The 16,336-nt window shown below is 36.5% G+C and overlaps 2 protein-coding genes across 8 annotated transcripts; one reads left to right on the top strand and one right to left on the bottom strand.

The window, feature by feature from the left end:
- Window positions 1–5,836: 5,836 nt before the first annotated feature.
- On the bottom strand, window positions 5,837–6,973 carry LOC141707356 (protein FAR1-RELATED SEQUENCE 5-like). Its single transcript, XM_074510483.1, has 3 exons — window positions 6,954–6,973; window positions 6,125–6,859; window positions 5,837–5,969 (listed from the first exon to the last, which is right to left on the bottom strand). The coding sequence occupies exons 1-3, from the start codon at window positions 6,971–6,973 to the stop codon at window positions 5,837–5,839; spliced, it is 888 nt and encodes a 295-aa protein (XP_074366584.1).
- A 334-nt stretch (window positions 6,974–7,307) lies between these two features.
- LOC141667360 (F-box protein CPR1-like) lies at window positions 7,308–11,927 on the top strand. 7 transcript variants are annotated; one of them, XR_012552621.1, is made up of 6 exons: window positions 7,308–7,469; window positions 7,596–8,767; window positions 8,910–9,053; window positions 10,265–10,396; window positions 10,506–10,636; window positions 10,734–11,919. XR_012552621.1 is itself a non-coding variant. In XM_074473843.1 (6 exons), the coding sequence occupies exons 1-2, from the start codon at window positions 7,364–7,366 to the stop codon at window positions 8,560–8,562; spliced, it is 1,020 nt and encodes a 339-aa protein (XP_074329944.1). In that variant the 5' UTR covers window positions 7,308–7,363; the 3' UTR covers window positions 8,563–8,767; window positions 8,910–9,053; window positions 10,265–10,396; window positions 10,506–10,636; window positions 10,734–11,926. The 7 variants fall into 7 exon arrangements, 5 of the variants coding, with proteins under 5 accessions (XP_074329944.1, XP_074329935.1, XP_074329920.1 ...); XM_074473843.1 differs by having other exon boundaries at window positions 7,308–8,312; window positions 8,492–8,767; window positions 10,734–11,926; XR_012552622.1 differs by lacking the exon at window positions 7,596–8,767 and having other exon boundaries at window positions 10,734–11,925.
- The last annotated feature ends 4,409 nt before the right edge of the window (window positions 11,928–16,336 follow it).

The raw sequence follows: 16,336 nt of genomic DNA, 5'->3' as shown, positions 1-16,336 counted from the left end.
AGACTCGTTTCTTTGGTCTTTCCAGGGTTCCAGTACTATGCTATGATATTGTTGAGTATCAGCATTCTGATAGGGTGATGAGACAGTTCGGGTTCAGACAGGGTATCCCACAATCACCTGTTAACATGACAGAGTATAGGAAGCCTATGATTCCGTTTAATCCCTATGACTGGTGGGGTATATGGTTTGCTGAGATTGGTGAGTGGACCCATTTTAGTCAACACCCAGAGGTTGTAGTTGCTCGTCGGCCAGACTCAGTGAATGACACAGGCTACATGCAGTGGTACTCAGGTATTGCACGGATGCGTGTTGGGAATCCACAGCTATTGTCAGAGCCACAGTACAGCACCCGGGAGTTGTTTAACAACTCACAGGCATTTGACCTTGTAAGTTTCTTATAATTTTTTCCCCCAAATATTTTAGAATTGTTTCCTCCTTTGCATTATAGTAGCATCTGATTATATGCCCCAAATGTATTTTGTAGATACCAAAAGGGTTTGGCTTGTCTGCAAGCTATGGATAGCAGCATTCTCCCTGAGTATGAGCAGGAATTTGGGAGGATTGCCCCTATGTTTGTTGAGCCGTGTTGTCGATTTATGCAGGATGTTAGAGGTCCGGCATATAAGGCTCCAGTATTCTAGCATGTTCAGCTATCTTCTGGGACAATGAGGCCTACAGTTGGAGGGATTTGAGAGCCTGATGTCATTGACATGACACTGCCGTCTTAGAAGTGTCACAAGCCCCTACACAGGCATCTGTATTTGCATCAGGGTCATCTTCGAGGGCTGAAAAGATGGATATCCGCCGCCCTGTGGAAAAGAAATGGGAGATAAATAAGAGACTAAAGTGGGAGAGGATGGAGGCTATTAGGAGGGATTGGGGATGGGGAGGTTTGCCCGAGATTGGTCCTATTAAACACGATCTTATGTGGACCTTGGCCACAGATGTTATGCAGAGTTTGTAACCCAAAGGATGGCTAGATGATAGGTTCATATATGTTTACATGGTATAATCTTCGACCTTCTTTCATTTATTCGTGTTCCTTTTATTTCACTTTAAATTGTTATACTTTACAATTATTGTGTGATAACCTGTTTCTTGCAGTGGTTGTTGCGTGATCGTGAGGAAGCCATAGCTGCCGCGGGGGTGTATCCGAGGATGCCTTCATACTACTTCATGGATCCACTTTTTATGGAGTTGGCGAAGAAAGTGGACTACTCACGTCCCTATTCTGCAAAGACCATGCATTTCTTTCTTACTTCGGTGAGTTGTGGGGTAGGTCCACCAATTAACCAGGTGGACTACATATTTGTTCCCGCGAACGTGAATCAGAATCATTGGATTCTCATGGTATTTTCTGTGAAGGAATGGGGTGTGATGGTACTTGATCCTATGAACTACAACGCTAAATATCCTGAAGAAGAAGAGTGTGTGGTAATAGTTCCTTGATGACACCTTATATTGTAGTTTTGAAATCTTTCCTTATTACTTTCGTGAACTGATGTTGTTTTTTGTTGTGTGTTGGTTGGAGTTGTTGGAGGTATGCTTCGTTATGTTGGCAAGAATAGAAATGTCCCAGAGGAAAAGCTTTTAGTTCATGTTTGGGATGCAATGCCTAAACAAGATAAATACTCTGATTGCGTTGGGTACGTGTGCAAATATATGGACTACACCTTGCAGGGATATGACCTCGCTAAAGTGCGTTGGGATGCCTCAGACGTGGAAATCTTTGAAATCTGTAAATAATGATGTATTTCAATAATATGAACTGCATTATGGAATAAAATGTTGATTACAACATCGTTACTTATGACTTTCAAATTTAAGCATGACTTTACTATAATGACAAGCTTATGGTCATTTTGCCAACTTTGCATGTAAATTCCAATGCATGCAAGCATAAAATATTACAAAATAAAAGTGCATTTCACTTCATATCACATAAATAAAGTTGTGTTTTGACATACTAAGTTTTCAAGTAATGGATCAATGATAAAATAAAAATTACATAATTGTCGCAATTCAAATCCAATTAAGTGCATAACTTGTCTAGTTCGACAAAATTACATCAAAATACAACAAAATACTTAAACAAAGGAAATTCTCGTACGAGCTACTCTAACTAACTAAATATCTCTAAAAAGTTAGAGAAGTCGCCCGATAGTCGGTGCGTTGAGACCCGGGGGGGGGGGGGGGCGTCGGCCCTCGCAATACATGTAACCCAATAGAGCACAATAACACAACCTTCGCGTAGCACACTTTCAGTGACTTCGACATGGGTCTCGTGATCATTCCATATGGTGACGGGAATGGTTCTCAACCCATCATAGAGAGTGAATTTGCACCATGGTGCACGCCTCCAAGCCCATGCGGTGGTATCGTCACCACGTAGGTGGGACACCCAGCCATTGACGTGATCAATGCGTACTTGGTCCCGGGTGGCACCCTCGCGAGGCCTCAACTTACGTATATCTGCGATCCTATCACATTTCATAATTTTACCGCCATCCCATTCAGATTGTTTTCATGGGACATCGGGTGACTCCTTACCCAAGTTCAAAAAGGGGAGAAAGTAAGGCGGCACATTGCTCCACACTCCTACAAACTTGCAAGGAAGGGTTAACCAATGGCATGCTTCGGCCCAAACCCTTGAACGGTATGCCTCTTCTTCGGGAGGGTACAACTCCGGGTCTTCTTCCTCCACTTGGGGAGGTCCTTCGTTAAACCATGCTAGTTCCTCGCCCCATTCATGAGAGATTACATCCAACTAGCTAAATGTTGGTGACATACAATCCTCGAATTCGGAGTCCGAGTCTGAGAATGTGTTGCTAACGTGAGACACCGACTCGTCATCCGAAGTATTGGTCATTTCACCTACATATAACAAGAAGAAATGCATGTTAGCAAAATGAGGTAGAACTACTAAAATCAATATAAGTGTAAAGCACGAAAAAACAATATATATATATAAGAGTGTTATATAAATTTGAATTACAATTAGCCACTTTGACTCTTTTTCAACTCTTCTATTTTCACTAAACATTTTCTAGCATCATATCACTCAATGTTGCAATATCCGCATTTCCTTTTTTCCTTGCAAGTTCCTTAACGGGACTTTTAATTTGGTGCTCTTTTTTGCGCCCTTTGGTTTTCGAAACAACGGGGTCAAGAATAGTTTCATGCAACTTCTCCCCACTTTCATGAGTAATTTTGGTATCAAATTCACTTCCAACACCTTCCACCCCATGAATGGGCATTTTCTCAATAATTTCGGTCTCTCGATTAATAACTCTCACGGCATACTCATAATGTTCCTTCAATGCCATGCAACTATGACTAAATCCCATAGTTAGCAAAGTCATGTAATTAAATCTTTTCGTTGGAGTCAAATCATGGGATGAGGCATCATCTCCGGGCATGTGATATGGCAACACACCATCAACTCTATTGGCATCCATAGTCCACCTCCGTTTCACAAAATGTTCCGGTAATTCGGCCACACACCTCTTTGTCAACACGGAAATAATATGACGACAAGGCATGCCCGAATGCTCAAACATTCTACATATGCAAGAACCCCGAAAGGACAACTTATTGAAGGTAACAAGATAAGTGGTTCTCTTAGACTCAACCATTAATGGTCGATAACATTTGTAGTATGTATCCTCCACATCTTCTAAGGAACGATCTCTATCCTTTTCCACAAAGTACTTTGCGGCCTCAACCAATTGGTCTTGAAATTTTTTGAACATCTCTTTGGTATAAATAGAAGCGGCATGGTGCTCTAAGGCGGTATTCATTCGCATGCAATGAATTTTGTGACGTGTATTATAATCCTCTTCTTTCTCACACATAAATTGTCTTTCTAAAGATTTTTGTGCACCCTCAATAAATTCTCTCAACCCCGTGCAAGACCCTACATACGCATCAAAAAAGGCATTCATTCCTTCGCTTCTTGATGTTGTTTTTTAACCCGCGGAAAAAATATTACGTGGATAAGCATCGATCCACTTATTCTTCAAATTATACAAGCTTTGCAACCATGTATTATCCTCCAACTTGTATTTCAAGATCAATGCTTTCCACCTATCCTAAAAAATTTCTTCGGTCAATGAGTGATATATGCAATTGTTGAAATCACCTTTAAATTCTTTCTTTGCATAGTAGGTTGAGAGCTTCTCCGGAAATTTGTTACTAATGTGCCACGAACACAACAAATGTGTCGTGTTTGGTAGTTGAGATTGAATTGCCCTCGCCATCGCTTGATCTTGATCGGTGATAATAGCCAAAGGTGATTTTCCTTCAACAGCCTCTAACCAAGTACCCAGTGAAGGGTTTTTAGCACATAAATGCAATGAAAACGTAAATTTAAATCTTAAAAAAAAACCGAAACCCTCCGCAGGATCCATGCGAAAAATAATATTTAATTCGTAGTTCAGTATGTTTACCTTAAGAAGCTTTACGTTAATGGAAAGATGGAGGTCTTTAATGGCGATCCAAAAATGATGAACGGAGATCCTTAGCAGCTGCTCCTCAAGTGTGAAGCACTCTACCGGTATCCACCAAGAAAACGATGTAATGAAGGAGGAGGAGATGGAGAGAATTAGGGTTTTGTAAATCTTTTTAGTTGAGGCAAAAATATGGTTTATAATAGTATATTTATAGGCAAAATTTTCAACTGAAATTTTTTCCATAAAATATTATTATTATTAACCCTTTATTATTTTCACTAATAATTAAAACACCTTTTAATTATTAATCCTTTTTCTAAACTCTTTAGAAATAATTCTCTCACTTGATTTAATTTCCAAAAATTAAATTCTTAATTAATAATATTAAGAACCTTTTCTTAATTAATTTATAATCAATTAAATCTCATTTAATCAATTATTAAATTTCCCATTTAATTATTTATTTCATAAATAAATAATTATCAGCCATTATTAATTAATTCCTCCACCATTAAATCATTCTCTTTTATGGTGTGACCCTGTAGGTTCAATATTAAGCCGGTAGTAGAAATAAATAATAATAAAACTATTTTATCATTATTTATATAAATACAAGGCATGGAACTTGTGTCAAGCCTACCTTATTTAATCACTTGCTTTCCCATTCACTATGCTTAGTTCTATTTAATGTAAATTAGAAACTCCTTTCTAATTTCATTCACTCTGGCCAGAGATTCCTGAACTAACATAAGTGGATCAACATTGAATATTCTCTTCCTACACTGGAAGGGTTAGATCCTTTATTGATCATACACTATCTTCGTGTACAAATTCCTATACCCAGTAGAGCCCTTATAATTGTCCCTTGAGACTAAGAACTAAACCAAAGCATAGTTCAGTGTACACAAGATGACTATGATGACCTCAAGTCTAAGGATACTTGTACAACTATCACTATGTGAACAACTGCTGACACGTGAGTGAACTCCATCAGTTGTTCAGCTGTGTGAGTCATGTTCAGTGAACTTATTCTATAATAAGCACCTACATACTAGCTATAGTGTCACCACACAAATGTCTATGAGAACAGACATCCTTCATAATGAAGTAAGCATAGTATGTACCGATCTTTGCGGATTATTAATTACCAGTTAGTAATCCTACGACCAGGAACTATTTAAGTTTAGAGTTATCATCTTTTAGGTCTCATTATTATGATCTCATCACAATCCATAAAAAGCTTTACTCTAAACTGTGGTATATCTTATTTAAACATTTAAATAGATAGAGCCCGCAATAAAAACAAAACAAGTCTTTTATTAATATCAATGAAATCAAAACAGATTACATAAAAGTTATTCCTAAATCCTCATACATAATTGGACTTAGGACATATCTCTTTCACCCAAAACCCACTCAAATATAGTCTTGAATTCATCACGCATTAGTGCAAATCCAAAGAGAACCGATTGATAGTGATGATTCACCCCGGTGAACGGCACAAACGGCATAGCATACCTATTTGTTCGATATGTTGTATCGAATGCAACCACATCACCAAAAATTTTGTAGGCCAACAACGACCGGGGTCAACCCATAAAAGGCACTTCAATCTTCCTTCTTCATCAATTAGAGTCTGAATAAAAAAAATTCCTCCACTTTCCTCTTCTAACCGATGTAACAAATCCAATCCCGCTTGAGCATCATTCACACCCAAATTATCTTTTCTAAAATCACGCACGACATTTCTCAAGTGTTGGGCATGAAACCTTACTTGCTCCTCTTCTCCGTGCTTTTTTCCAAATATATTCATTTGTTCTCTAGGCGCAATACCCGAAACATGGAAACTCTTAATTAAATTTTTTTTAGCGGCGGTTACATGTCGCTCCCTTTTAATCAAACTCATCTTAGAAGTCCACACAACTTTGTGATTGTGATTTAACTCCAACGATGTTATATCCCAATGCCTTGTATTTCGCCTATTAATCACATAAATTCTAAATTTACATCCACTTCTAGGAAGTTTATCTCTACGCCTTTTCTTCTTCGCACTACCGACACTTCCTATCAAAATTTCTTCATCCTCTACGGGTTGTTTATCGCAGTTTTCTCCCGCTAAATTACAAAAATAAGTACGGGCATATATTGGTTTGTCCACACGTCTTTGTGTATTTTCGATCTTAATTACAAACCCATTTTTCAAAGCGTAGGCCCTAATTACATTTTCGGCGGCTACCAAATTAGGAAAATTTTGACTCAGGAAAGGAATTACAATATCTTCTTCCCCAACAACACTCTTATCCCTAGTCTCACTACTATCATGCATAAACTCACTATTTTCATGCAAATCTTCATTTTCAAATCTATGTTCACTAACAAAAACATCTTCATCACAATCATCACATAATCTACATTATCATTACGTAAGCAAGTACCACTAACATCAACAACCTCACTATTTACAACATTATCACTTTTTTCAAAGTTTTTCTACCTTCAAACCTAGCAAACATCTTATCCATAATTATAACAAGAAAAAAGTAAGAAATTGAGCTTACCAAATGTATTTACTGAGTAAGGATGAACAAAACCAATAATTCGCCCAAATTTGCTCTCCAATTTGACAAAAGTTGCACAAAAAGGAAAGTGTGTTTGTTTTAGGATTATAAACTGCAAGTATCGTGCTTCCGCGGTTATTATCCGCGGAAAGGTCAGACGTTTCGCGGAAAGACAGCGTTCTGCGGAAAAAAAGCGCGAACCGGAAACCTTTTTTTTTTTAATCCTGACCGTAGAGGAAACAGCGCGTTGGTTAAATGTTCCCCGTTCCTATTTGCTTAAATAAAAAAAGGTTTGAATCAAATTTGGGATAACATAGGATTTGTGTCTCTCAACTCAATGGTGACAACTAGTCTATGTCAAGACGTACGAGATTGTCCGGTACTTATTTACCGGAAGAATTGATATTGAGTATACTCTTGGGGACACGTGTTCCTCCGTTGCTCCGATGTAAATCTGTCTGTAAGTCATGGCTATCCCTAATCTCCAAACCTCAGTTTATTACAGCTCATCATATCAATTCTCGTATTAAATTACCCTATTTTCTTATGATTACTTCTATTGCATCTCCACATATTAAATTATCAGAAGATTATGATGATGATGATGATGATGATGATGATGATGATGATAAAAGTTATGGCCGTCGCGCCGCAAACATTTTCTATTCCGAGTCTCTAGAGGATTCTGTTATTTTACCCCTTGTCCCGCCTTTTGATTATGTGGACTTTGTTGGTTCGTGTAATGGCATTGTTTGTGTTTCGAATGCTAAAGGGACCGATATTTTTCTATTCAATCCGTTAACTAGGTTGTCTAGGAGACTTCCTCCTCATGTTGTTCCTATTGGTTCCGGTCACCATAGCGAACGACCGTGTAAATGTTATATTGGGTATGGATTTGACGCTGTTTCGGATGAGTTTGAGGTTTTAAAGATTGTTTATAGGAGAGATAATCATAGACTTGTGAGGCTCGTAACAGTTTATTTATATTCTTCTAATGCTGATTTGTGGAGGGAGATTGAGCTTGGTGTTGAATTACTGAGTATGGTGTGTTACCCTCTTTGTCCTATTTTAAGATGCGGTCCTGTTGTAGACGGGATTCTATATTTGGAAGGTATTGATGTGATAGTAACGTTTGATTTGCATAGCGAATTGTTTGGAGTGGTTCCTTTTCCTAGCTTTATGCAAACAAGGAAGTCAAATGTTTTCGATTTTGAAGGTTCAGTCTCTGTCCTCGTAGAATCTGTTCTTGGTGATGGATCACTTGATAAGGAGATCAGTCTATGGACTATGGAAACCGTTTCCGGTGAGTCATTTTGGAACAAAATCTTCACTTTTGACAGGGGTTGCGAGTTGGACTGGGTGTTTTTGTATTTGGGTCAAACCAGTTTGTTGGAACAGATAAATTAGGAACAGTGTTGTACAAATCTTACAAGAAAGTCATTAAATATATTGAACTTCCACCTCATACTTTTTTCATAACAGTTCTTAAGCACACAGAGAGCCTCCTTTCAGTGGAAGAATTTGAGCGAGCCCCGAGGAAAGCAGAAAGCTGATCGTGCCGGAGCGTTATTAGAATGACCACATTTCCTGTAATTGGAGACGATATGGTTTCTCCCTTTTTATTATGACGGGAAAATGAGGTCTTTAAAACCAAACAGAGGATTGGATTTGAAATACAAATAGGCCATCCTTAGGACGTCTAAGATTATTTATATGAATTATGAATGTGATTTTGGTTTACTTGGTTAGTACTAAATGGTAAAGGAATTTACATAAGCTGAAATTTATTTATATTTCATTTTCCTTGCCTTCATATTTATCATTTTTATATATTTTAATATTTATTTCAAGTATTATCCTGATGGTATGTTTCTAAATTTATACGCATTTTCTGTTGCAGCTCTTTTGTCTTCTCATAAGTTTTCACGGATAAGAACATTGTTTCCTTGTATAAATCATTGGTATAATCACTCCAGGAAATATTGTCATTGTTAGTGACAAAGAAAGAAAATTGTGTTTCCTCGCAGCTTTACAAGATTCTCAAGTATGTATCTAGTTCTTTACGCTTTGTTTTTCCAAAATATTCTGTTGCTAAATTGAGCAATCTTCTTATCAGTCATTTCAAGATAATTGAATGAAACTTCAAAAATAATTAAGATGACACACTGCTAGACATTTTTATATCTAGTGCAATTTAGTTGTTATAGATAATGAAACTAAACTAGGGATGGTGTGGTGGACATTGGTGATCTGTTTTAAAGGGATGGTACATAATTTTTGTAACTTTTCGGATGATGCAGAATCAGAACTAGAACAAAGTAGAGAAAATTTAAGCTGAGAAACTTTAACAGCGAAAATTTGTTCCTCTTGTCCAGGTCAACTCAAATATTACGCATGAAATGTAATAAAATCTATAATTGGAAAGTTTATTTAATTTACTTTAATATGTTTTTTTTTTAATTTTGTAAGTTATAAAAAGATGTTGTGTAAATGTTAGTCAAAATTTGGTCGGTTTGTCCGCAAGAAGTCAAACAAAACAAAAGATTTGGGACGGAGGGAGAATATATATTATCTATACTAGCCTATAACATGTGCGATGCACAGATTGATTATAACATTTATAATTTTATTATTTTTATATCAAAATAATTTAAGAAAAGTAATAAGTATGTATTATTGAGATTAATGAAGTTAAAATATTTACATATTATTTTGTATGTATTATATTATTGAATGATTCAAAATTTAAATAGTTAAAATCTTAATAAGTCTTTCTACTGCGACCTCCGCTTTACTGTGCGGATGCAGTGCCTATATGAAAGTGGTAGTCTTGAATAGCAGTGGTGGTGTATTTGAATGATTTGGTATTTTTTTTCTTAATATTGATTTTTTATTTTTTTCTTGATTTATTAATTATTTTGTTATATTATAATTTGAATTATCAAAATTAATCTTGAAAGTGTTTGGTTCCTATAAAAGAGGTAAAATAGAAATCGAGTGTGATTAGAAATTAAGTTGGATAATAATTCATAAGAGTATATAGTTACATTAGATACATGGTTTATTTTTTTTTAATTAAATTATAATTATTTAAACTTTATTCTGGAAGATGTTAATATACTTTTAGGAATGTGTGAACCAACCAACCAAATTATCCTGTGTTTTGCTTATAATAATATAGTATAGATATTCCATTATGTTTGAAGCAAGTAAGCTACTACAGTTTATTGATTTAGATATCAATACATTTTGCAGAAACGAAGAGAGCGAATAAACGAGAAATTGAGGACATTGGAGAACCTTGTGCCTAATGGAACAAAAGTTGACATTGGTACAATGCTTGAAGATGCTGTTCAATATGTGAAGTTCTTGCAACTCCAAATAAAAGTAAGTACAAAGAAAAACGTCAATCCGCTATCTACTTTTACTTGAACATTACATTTGAGGCAAATAAGCTGCTACAGTTTATTGATTTAGATATCAATACATTTTGTAGAAACGAAGAGAGCAATAAACGAGAAATTGAGGACATTGCGGAATCTTGTGCCCAATGAAACAAAAGTTGACATTAGCACAATGCTTGAAGATGCTGTACAAATCGTGAAGTTCTTGCAACTCCAAAATAAAGCAAGTACAAAGAATAACGACTATGCACTATCTACTTTTACTTGAACATTGTAAAAACTTCTGGTACTAATTGTGTATAATATATCTGTGTTTGCAGCTCTTAAGCTCTGATAAGTGGATGTATGCACCCATTGCCTACAATGGAACTGATCTCAGGCTTGATTCAAACATCTCTCCGCCATTATATTCAGCATGACACGGAATTATGTGTGATGATTCTTCATAAACCTAGTCTTGTTACATAGTACCAGAATAAATTCAGAATATCTTAATCAAAATTTAAGTCTTCAAAAAAGAGTCAGGGCATGATTTTTTTCCTTGTAGGTTGAGTGTTGTAATGGAAACTTATTGCTAATTTGTAGTAGTAAAACTGGTAACAAAGAAATCGGCTTATAAATAATAACATATAATATCTCTGCTTAGCAAAGTCCAACTCGAGGCAATATATGTGCCAATTAAATCCCCTAAACAGTGATCAACCTACAAGTAACTACTGTATTTGTATGCCAAAGTGACCTACCACCAAACAAAACCACTGATAACAGAGGTAATAATTATAAGGAATACAGTAATATATCACCCTAAGCTGTCTGGTAATACTCAAGTCATTGCACCATCTGCAGAGCCTCCTACATATCCAAACAGTCGACCACAAATCAAGAACATTAGTTGAATAGTTCCATATCATTGTATTAGACGTTTGATTACATTAACTTTCATTTAGAATGTCACCAGGGACAATTGCTAGCAAGCTACAACAGACAGTATCAAGAACAAGAAGGTTACATTGCTAGTGAGAACAATGATGCTTATGTTTTACCGTGGTTATAGGATATTTGAGGTCTTACCTCTTGCATTTGAAGAAGATAGTATTTTGGGCCTGAAAGTTAATTTGGGAGGTGAAGATTCTGGGAGTCCCCAGTTACGGACTTACGGGGTCATAACGAAAAGCAGAAAAATATCTAGGTAAGCGAGACTCTAGAGCATTAAGCACTGCAGCAATCATAGAGGGACTTTTGAAGAAGAAGAATCCTGCATAAGTATTAAACCCGGCGCCTGAGGCTCTTGTTGTTTGGCTTGGAAGGATTCACCAGACACAGCAACTGTAATGCATCAGGTTCTTCGAGTTCTACCCTGGGTGGTGTTAGTTATATCATGAAGCAAATCGAGGTTGTTCCGGTATACTCCAGCATATATCACATATTAAGATTTTAAACACTTTTGCCTTTCTTCTTGCTCCCTCTGTCCCCAGCTATTTGTATACAAATGGTTTGGACAAGGAACAAGACATATTAATAAAATAATGTTACTTTTGGTAATTTTGGTAAGATAGTGGGATGAGAGACAAAAATAAGTATAATTTAGCGAGAAAAAGGTATAAGGATATTCAATGGATAAAGTGAGTGCAGTGAGTTGTTGATATAGTTGATTTTTATATTATTAAAATTTTACTATTTTTGATAATTTTTGAAATGTATAAAATTAAATGAAACATTTAAAAAGGAAAGTATATAGAAATGAATGAGACATAAAGAGCAACAATTATAAGTTACTCCCCCCGTCTCACTGGATTGTTTACGTTACTTTTCGGCATGCTTCTCAATACTCGTTTAAAGTATACTTCCATAATATTATATTTTTTTAAAAAAAATCTGAAAAAAAGTTTCATGTTTAAACTTTATTAAAGAAAAATTAAAAAAAATATTATGAAACTATAATTTATTAAAACATCGAAATAGTCGCAAATACCTAAATTATCCGGCAGGATGGAGGGAGTAACAATTTTCCTAATTTGTAGTTACTTAGCCGTAGACTAGGATACTAGTTTTAGCAGGAGACATGACTGATTGGTAAAGAGCTGACCGTTTTTGGCTACTAATTGTTGATAAAAACACTATTCAGAAACATAAGAAGTCTATTACTGATCAAACTTAATAGTCCCTCGTATATATTTTCTGTATTTGATTTTGGATACTATTCATGCTAAGTAATTATATTAATTTACGTATAATTTATAAGATCAAATATAGATATGAGTGATCTCTTTGGCTTCGTATTTATGAGTACTTTAATATAATAAAGTTTTTATATTTAATACTAATACGAAATTAAAAATATTAACAATCAAAAATATATATTGGCTTCGTGTTCAACACAAATGAAAAATATTTTAGGGACCGAGGGAGTAGCAAGAGCAGTTGCAGCAGTCGGATCTTAAATTTTTTAAGTCAATCAATCAAACGAAATGATGCGAAGGAGCCTTGCAGACCCACCGGGGTGATTGAGAGTGGGATGCTGGGGGAAACCCAAAAATGTAGCAGTCTAACAACAAAAATCCAGGGATATAAAACCATCCACAATGTCAAGATCCAACCCTCTTACACGTGGGGTTATATCTTTGTCAACTAAGTATTAAGTGGTCTTTTAGAAATAAGTGGTCACTCCCCTCCGATGCATAAGCCCAATTCTACTTTCACATCCCTTTTAATTTTATCTTATTCTTTCTTTTACAATACTTTTTTTTGGAAAAAAAATCAAAATTAATTCAATAATAAAAAGCCATACGACATCTACAAGAACAATCGAGTCGAACAAATATAAAACAGATCATATCACTGATTAATTTAGTCTTTATGAAGACACAATCAATCGATTTGTTGAAATTGATATATACACATGTATCGCCTTCACCAAAATCAGTTTGAGCTATCGATCGTAATTGCAATCTCATATAAATCTTTATCACTGAATCAAACATCTGAAAATCCGGCAGATCTAACGTCCTGGACATCGAATCACACCAAAACACACCAAAAAACACACCAAGCTCTCACAAGGAGAGAATAAACAAAACCCAAATAAATTGGGAACAAATCTCACCCAACAAAGATTTAATCAAACAAAAATACAATTTTGAACGATAAAAATCCTTATCCGGAGAGGAGTATTATTGAAAAATACGACCAAAGTAAGGAAAATAGATGATTTGGGGCTTTTCACCGGTGAAAACCAATGGAAGCCCCGAACGACGGCTAGAAAAAAAGAAAAGCTGAGAGAGCTTTTTTTAGGGTTTGAGGAGGCTTTTTACAATACTTTTTATAAAATTATAATTTATAATTATAAATATCTTACTATATTTTATTTAATTAAATAAATGTAATGGATAAAAAACTAAGGTTATTATTTGCTGTATTTATTACTAAGGTTCGGGAGCTCAAGGCCTTTAATGGCTGCTCTCGTGTTTCGTAGCTTAACTCTGCCTTTACGAGATGCCTACGTATCTCAGTGAATTAGAGAATCAAGCCAAAAAACGTAGTTCTGATATGTGGGGTGAGGCCCCTTATATAGATGTGGGAGTCCTTGAATTGGACTTGGTATAGGAGACTTAGTAGCCAAGTCTCAGAATTAGAATGGACTTTGGAGTCCTAGATAGTAGGAAACTGATTCCTTATCCTTCTAGGTTCCTTTGAGGCTAATCTGCAAGGATTTATGTCCTTATCGGGACTCTTCTCAATAGTTGATTTTTCCCTTATTAATTAATTACGAAATTAATTAATATTCAGGGTTTTTGGGCCTTCTTTGTTCCATCAAGCCTGATCTAGTCCATCAGGCCTGATCACTGTGTTAACCTTTTTGGTCTAAATGTCATACATTTCCTTATTGGGCCTAGCAGCCCAAATCATGTATAATTAATGCAATATTTAATTACACAATCAGGATTTATTTATCCCTATCATTTGCCCCCCAACTTTTGCGAAATCGTATAAGATTTCGCAAAAGTTAAGTTCGTTTTGCGTAAAGTGTGGAGCGACTACACGTTTACAACGATTTGCCTTGTACGCGGCTTCAGGGCCGTTTTAAAAACTGCCCCCCTTTTTTTTATTTTCTCACCTTCCCCCTATTTTTAGGGATTTTCTGGTACTTTTTCAGGAATTTTCCCTTTTTCCCGGGATTTTTCCAAATTTTCTGCAATTTTCCACAAATATTTTCAAATTTCCAACCCTTTTTCGACCAGGATCCTAGTCGAAATTTTGACCTGGATCCTAGTCGAATTTTGGGCCAGCTTTGCAATCCTGGTCGAAAGACTTCGACTAGGATCCACGACCTGGATTTCGACCAGGATCCTAGTCGAGCCTTCGACCTGGATCTAGGTCGAAAATTTGTCCTTGATTTTATTCCTGGTCGTAAGGTTTCGACTAGGATTCACGACCTGGATTTCGACCAGGATCCTAGTCGAACCTTCGACCTGGATCTAGGTCAAAAATTCTGTGCTTATTTGCTTCCTGCTCGTTAGATTTCGACTAGGATTCACGACCTGGGCTTCGATCAGGATCCTAGTCGATTCTTCGACCTGGATTTAAGACTAGGTTTCTGTACCCCATACTTGAAAAATGTTGTGCTTGATTCGACCTCGATCCTGGTCTTGGTTTCGACCTTAATCCAATTCAATTATACCCGTAATTTTCGGGTGTCTGTTCGAAATATTTCGAGCAAAATTCACGACTTCAAATTCGACCTGGATCCTGGTCTTTTATACCCGTTATTTTCGGGTGTCTGTTCGAAAGATTTCGAGCAGAATTCACGACTTGAAATTCGACCTGGATCCTGATCTTTTTGGGTTACCTTATAATCTAATTTTGGATTGGGCCTTTAATTGGGCCTAATCTCTTTTGGGCCTTATATATATATTTTTAGGGCTTCGATTTGGGCTTTGCATTTTTCCAAATCCTAATTGGATTTGGGCCTTCTATCTCCTATTGGGCCTCTTATTAGTATGGGCTTTAATATATCAGAAACTCTTAGTGGGCCTCTTACTAATCTGGGCTTAACATATCAAAAATAGCCTGTTAGAATTCTCGGGAATTTTATTTAATTTCTTTCGAATTCCCTTGGAATATTCTGGGATGTTCCATTTTCTGGGCTTTTTTTTTTGGGCCTCTATCCTTACTGGGCTTTTTGTCCCTTCAACTTCACTTTTTCTCCTATATAAAGGAGTGAGTAGAGTGTACTGCTCTTCACTTTTCTCATTTCTCAATTCTTCTTCTTTCTTCTTCTGTTAAAAATCTCAGAGCAATAACAGTAAGTCAGAGTATCTTAAGCCCCGAAGCCTTTTTTAGGAGCATTACTTCAGGTAAGACTTCTCCCTTCACTTCTTGTGCTTATTTTTGCATAGTTTCTGTTTTTAAAATTGTCTCCTTATGCGCCCCCCTTTTTTTTCTTTTTTTTTTGTTTTCAAATGGCTGATAAGAAAATGACCCGCTTGGCCATTTGATCAAGGTACACTTCCTTGATCGATATGATCAACACCCGCGGGGACGAGTACCCTTCTGATGCGCATCTAGACGCGCATGACCATATTAGTGCCTTGCGGGATCCAAAGGAGCTGGAAAAGTTGAGTGGTTGTTTCAGAATCAAGGATCCTTTCAAGCTAATTCTTGCAGGTCCGGCCGACAGGGCCTGTCAGTGGAGGAAGGACGCGCTATGCATCTACAGAGATACTCTAAGGGCAGGTATCAGACTCTCCTTTCACCCGTTCATCCCTATTCTGCTAGCTGATATGGGCGTCAGCCCTTGCCAACTCCCTCCTAACTCATGGAGGCTCATTCTGTGCTACCCGTCGCAATGCGCCAAACACAATGTCCCTACTTCTGTTGCTGTTTTCAGAAAGATTTTTCAGTTCAAGAATAGTCCTGACAAGAA

The sequence above is a fragment of the Apium graveolens genome, chromosome 1, assembly GCF_009905375.1.
Source record: "Apium graveolens cultivar Ventura chromosome 1, ASM990537v1, whole genome shotgun sequence".
In the NCBI taxonomy this organism is placed as follows: Eukaryota; Viridiplantae; Streptophyta; class Magnoliopsida; order Apiales; family Apiaceae; genus Apium; species Apium graveolens.
This window is presented reverse-complemented; position numbering and strand designations above follow the sequence as displayed.

Coding starts and splice junctions, on each gene's coding strand:
- LOC141707356 (XM_074510483.1), bottom strand. CDS start 6,973: ATGGATAAGATGTTTGCTAG. Junction 6,860..6,953: donor ATGGATAAGATGTTTGCTAG/GTTTGAAGGTAG, acceptor ATGATAATGTAG/ATTATGTGATGATTGTGATG. Junction 5,970..6,124: donor GGATTGGATTTGTTACATCG/GTTAGAAGAGGA, acceptor TCGAACAAATAG/GTATGCTATGCCGTTTGTGC.
- LOC141667360 (XM_074473819.1), top strand. CDS start 7,364: ATGTCAAGACGTACGAGATTGTCCGGTACTTATTTACCGGAAGAATTG.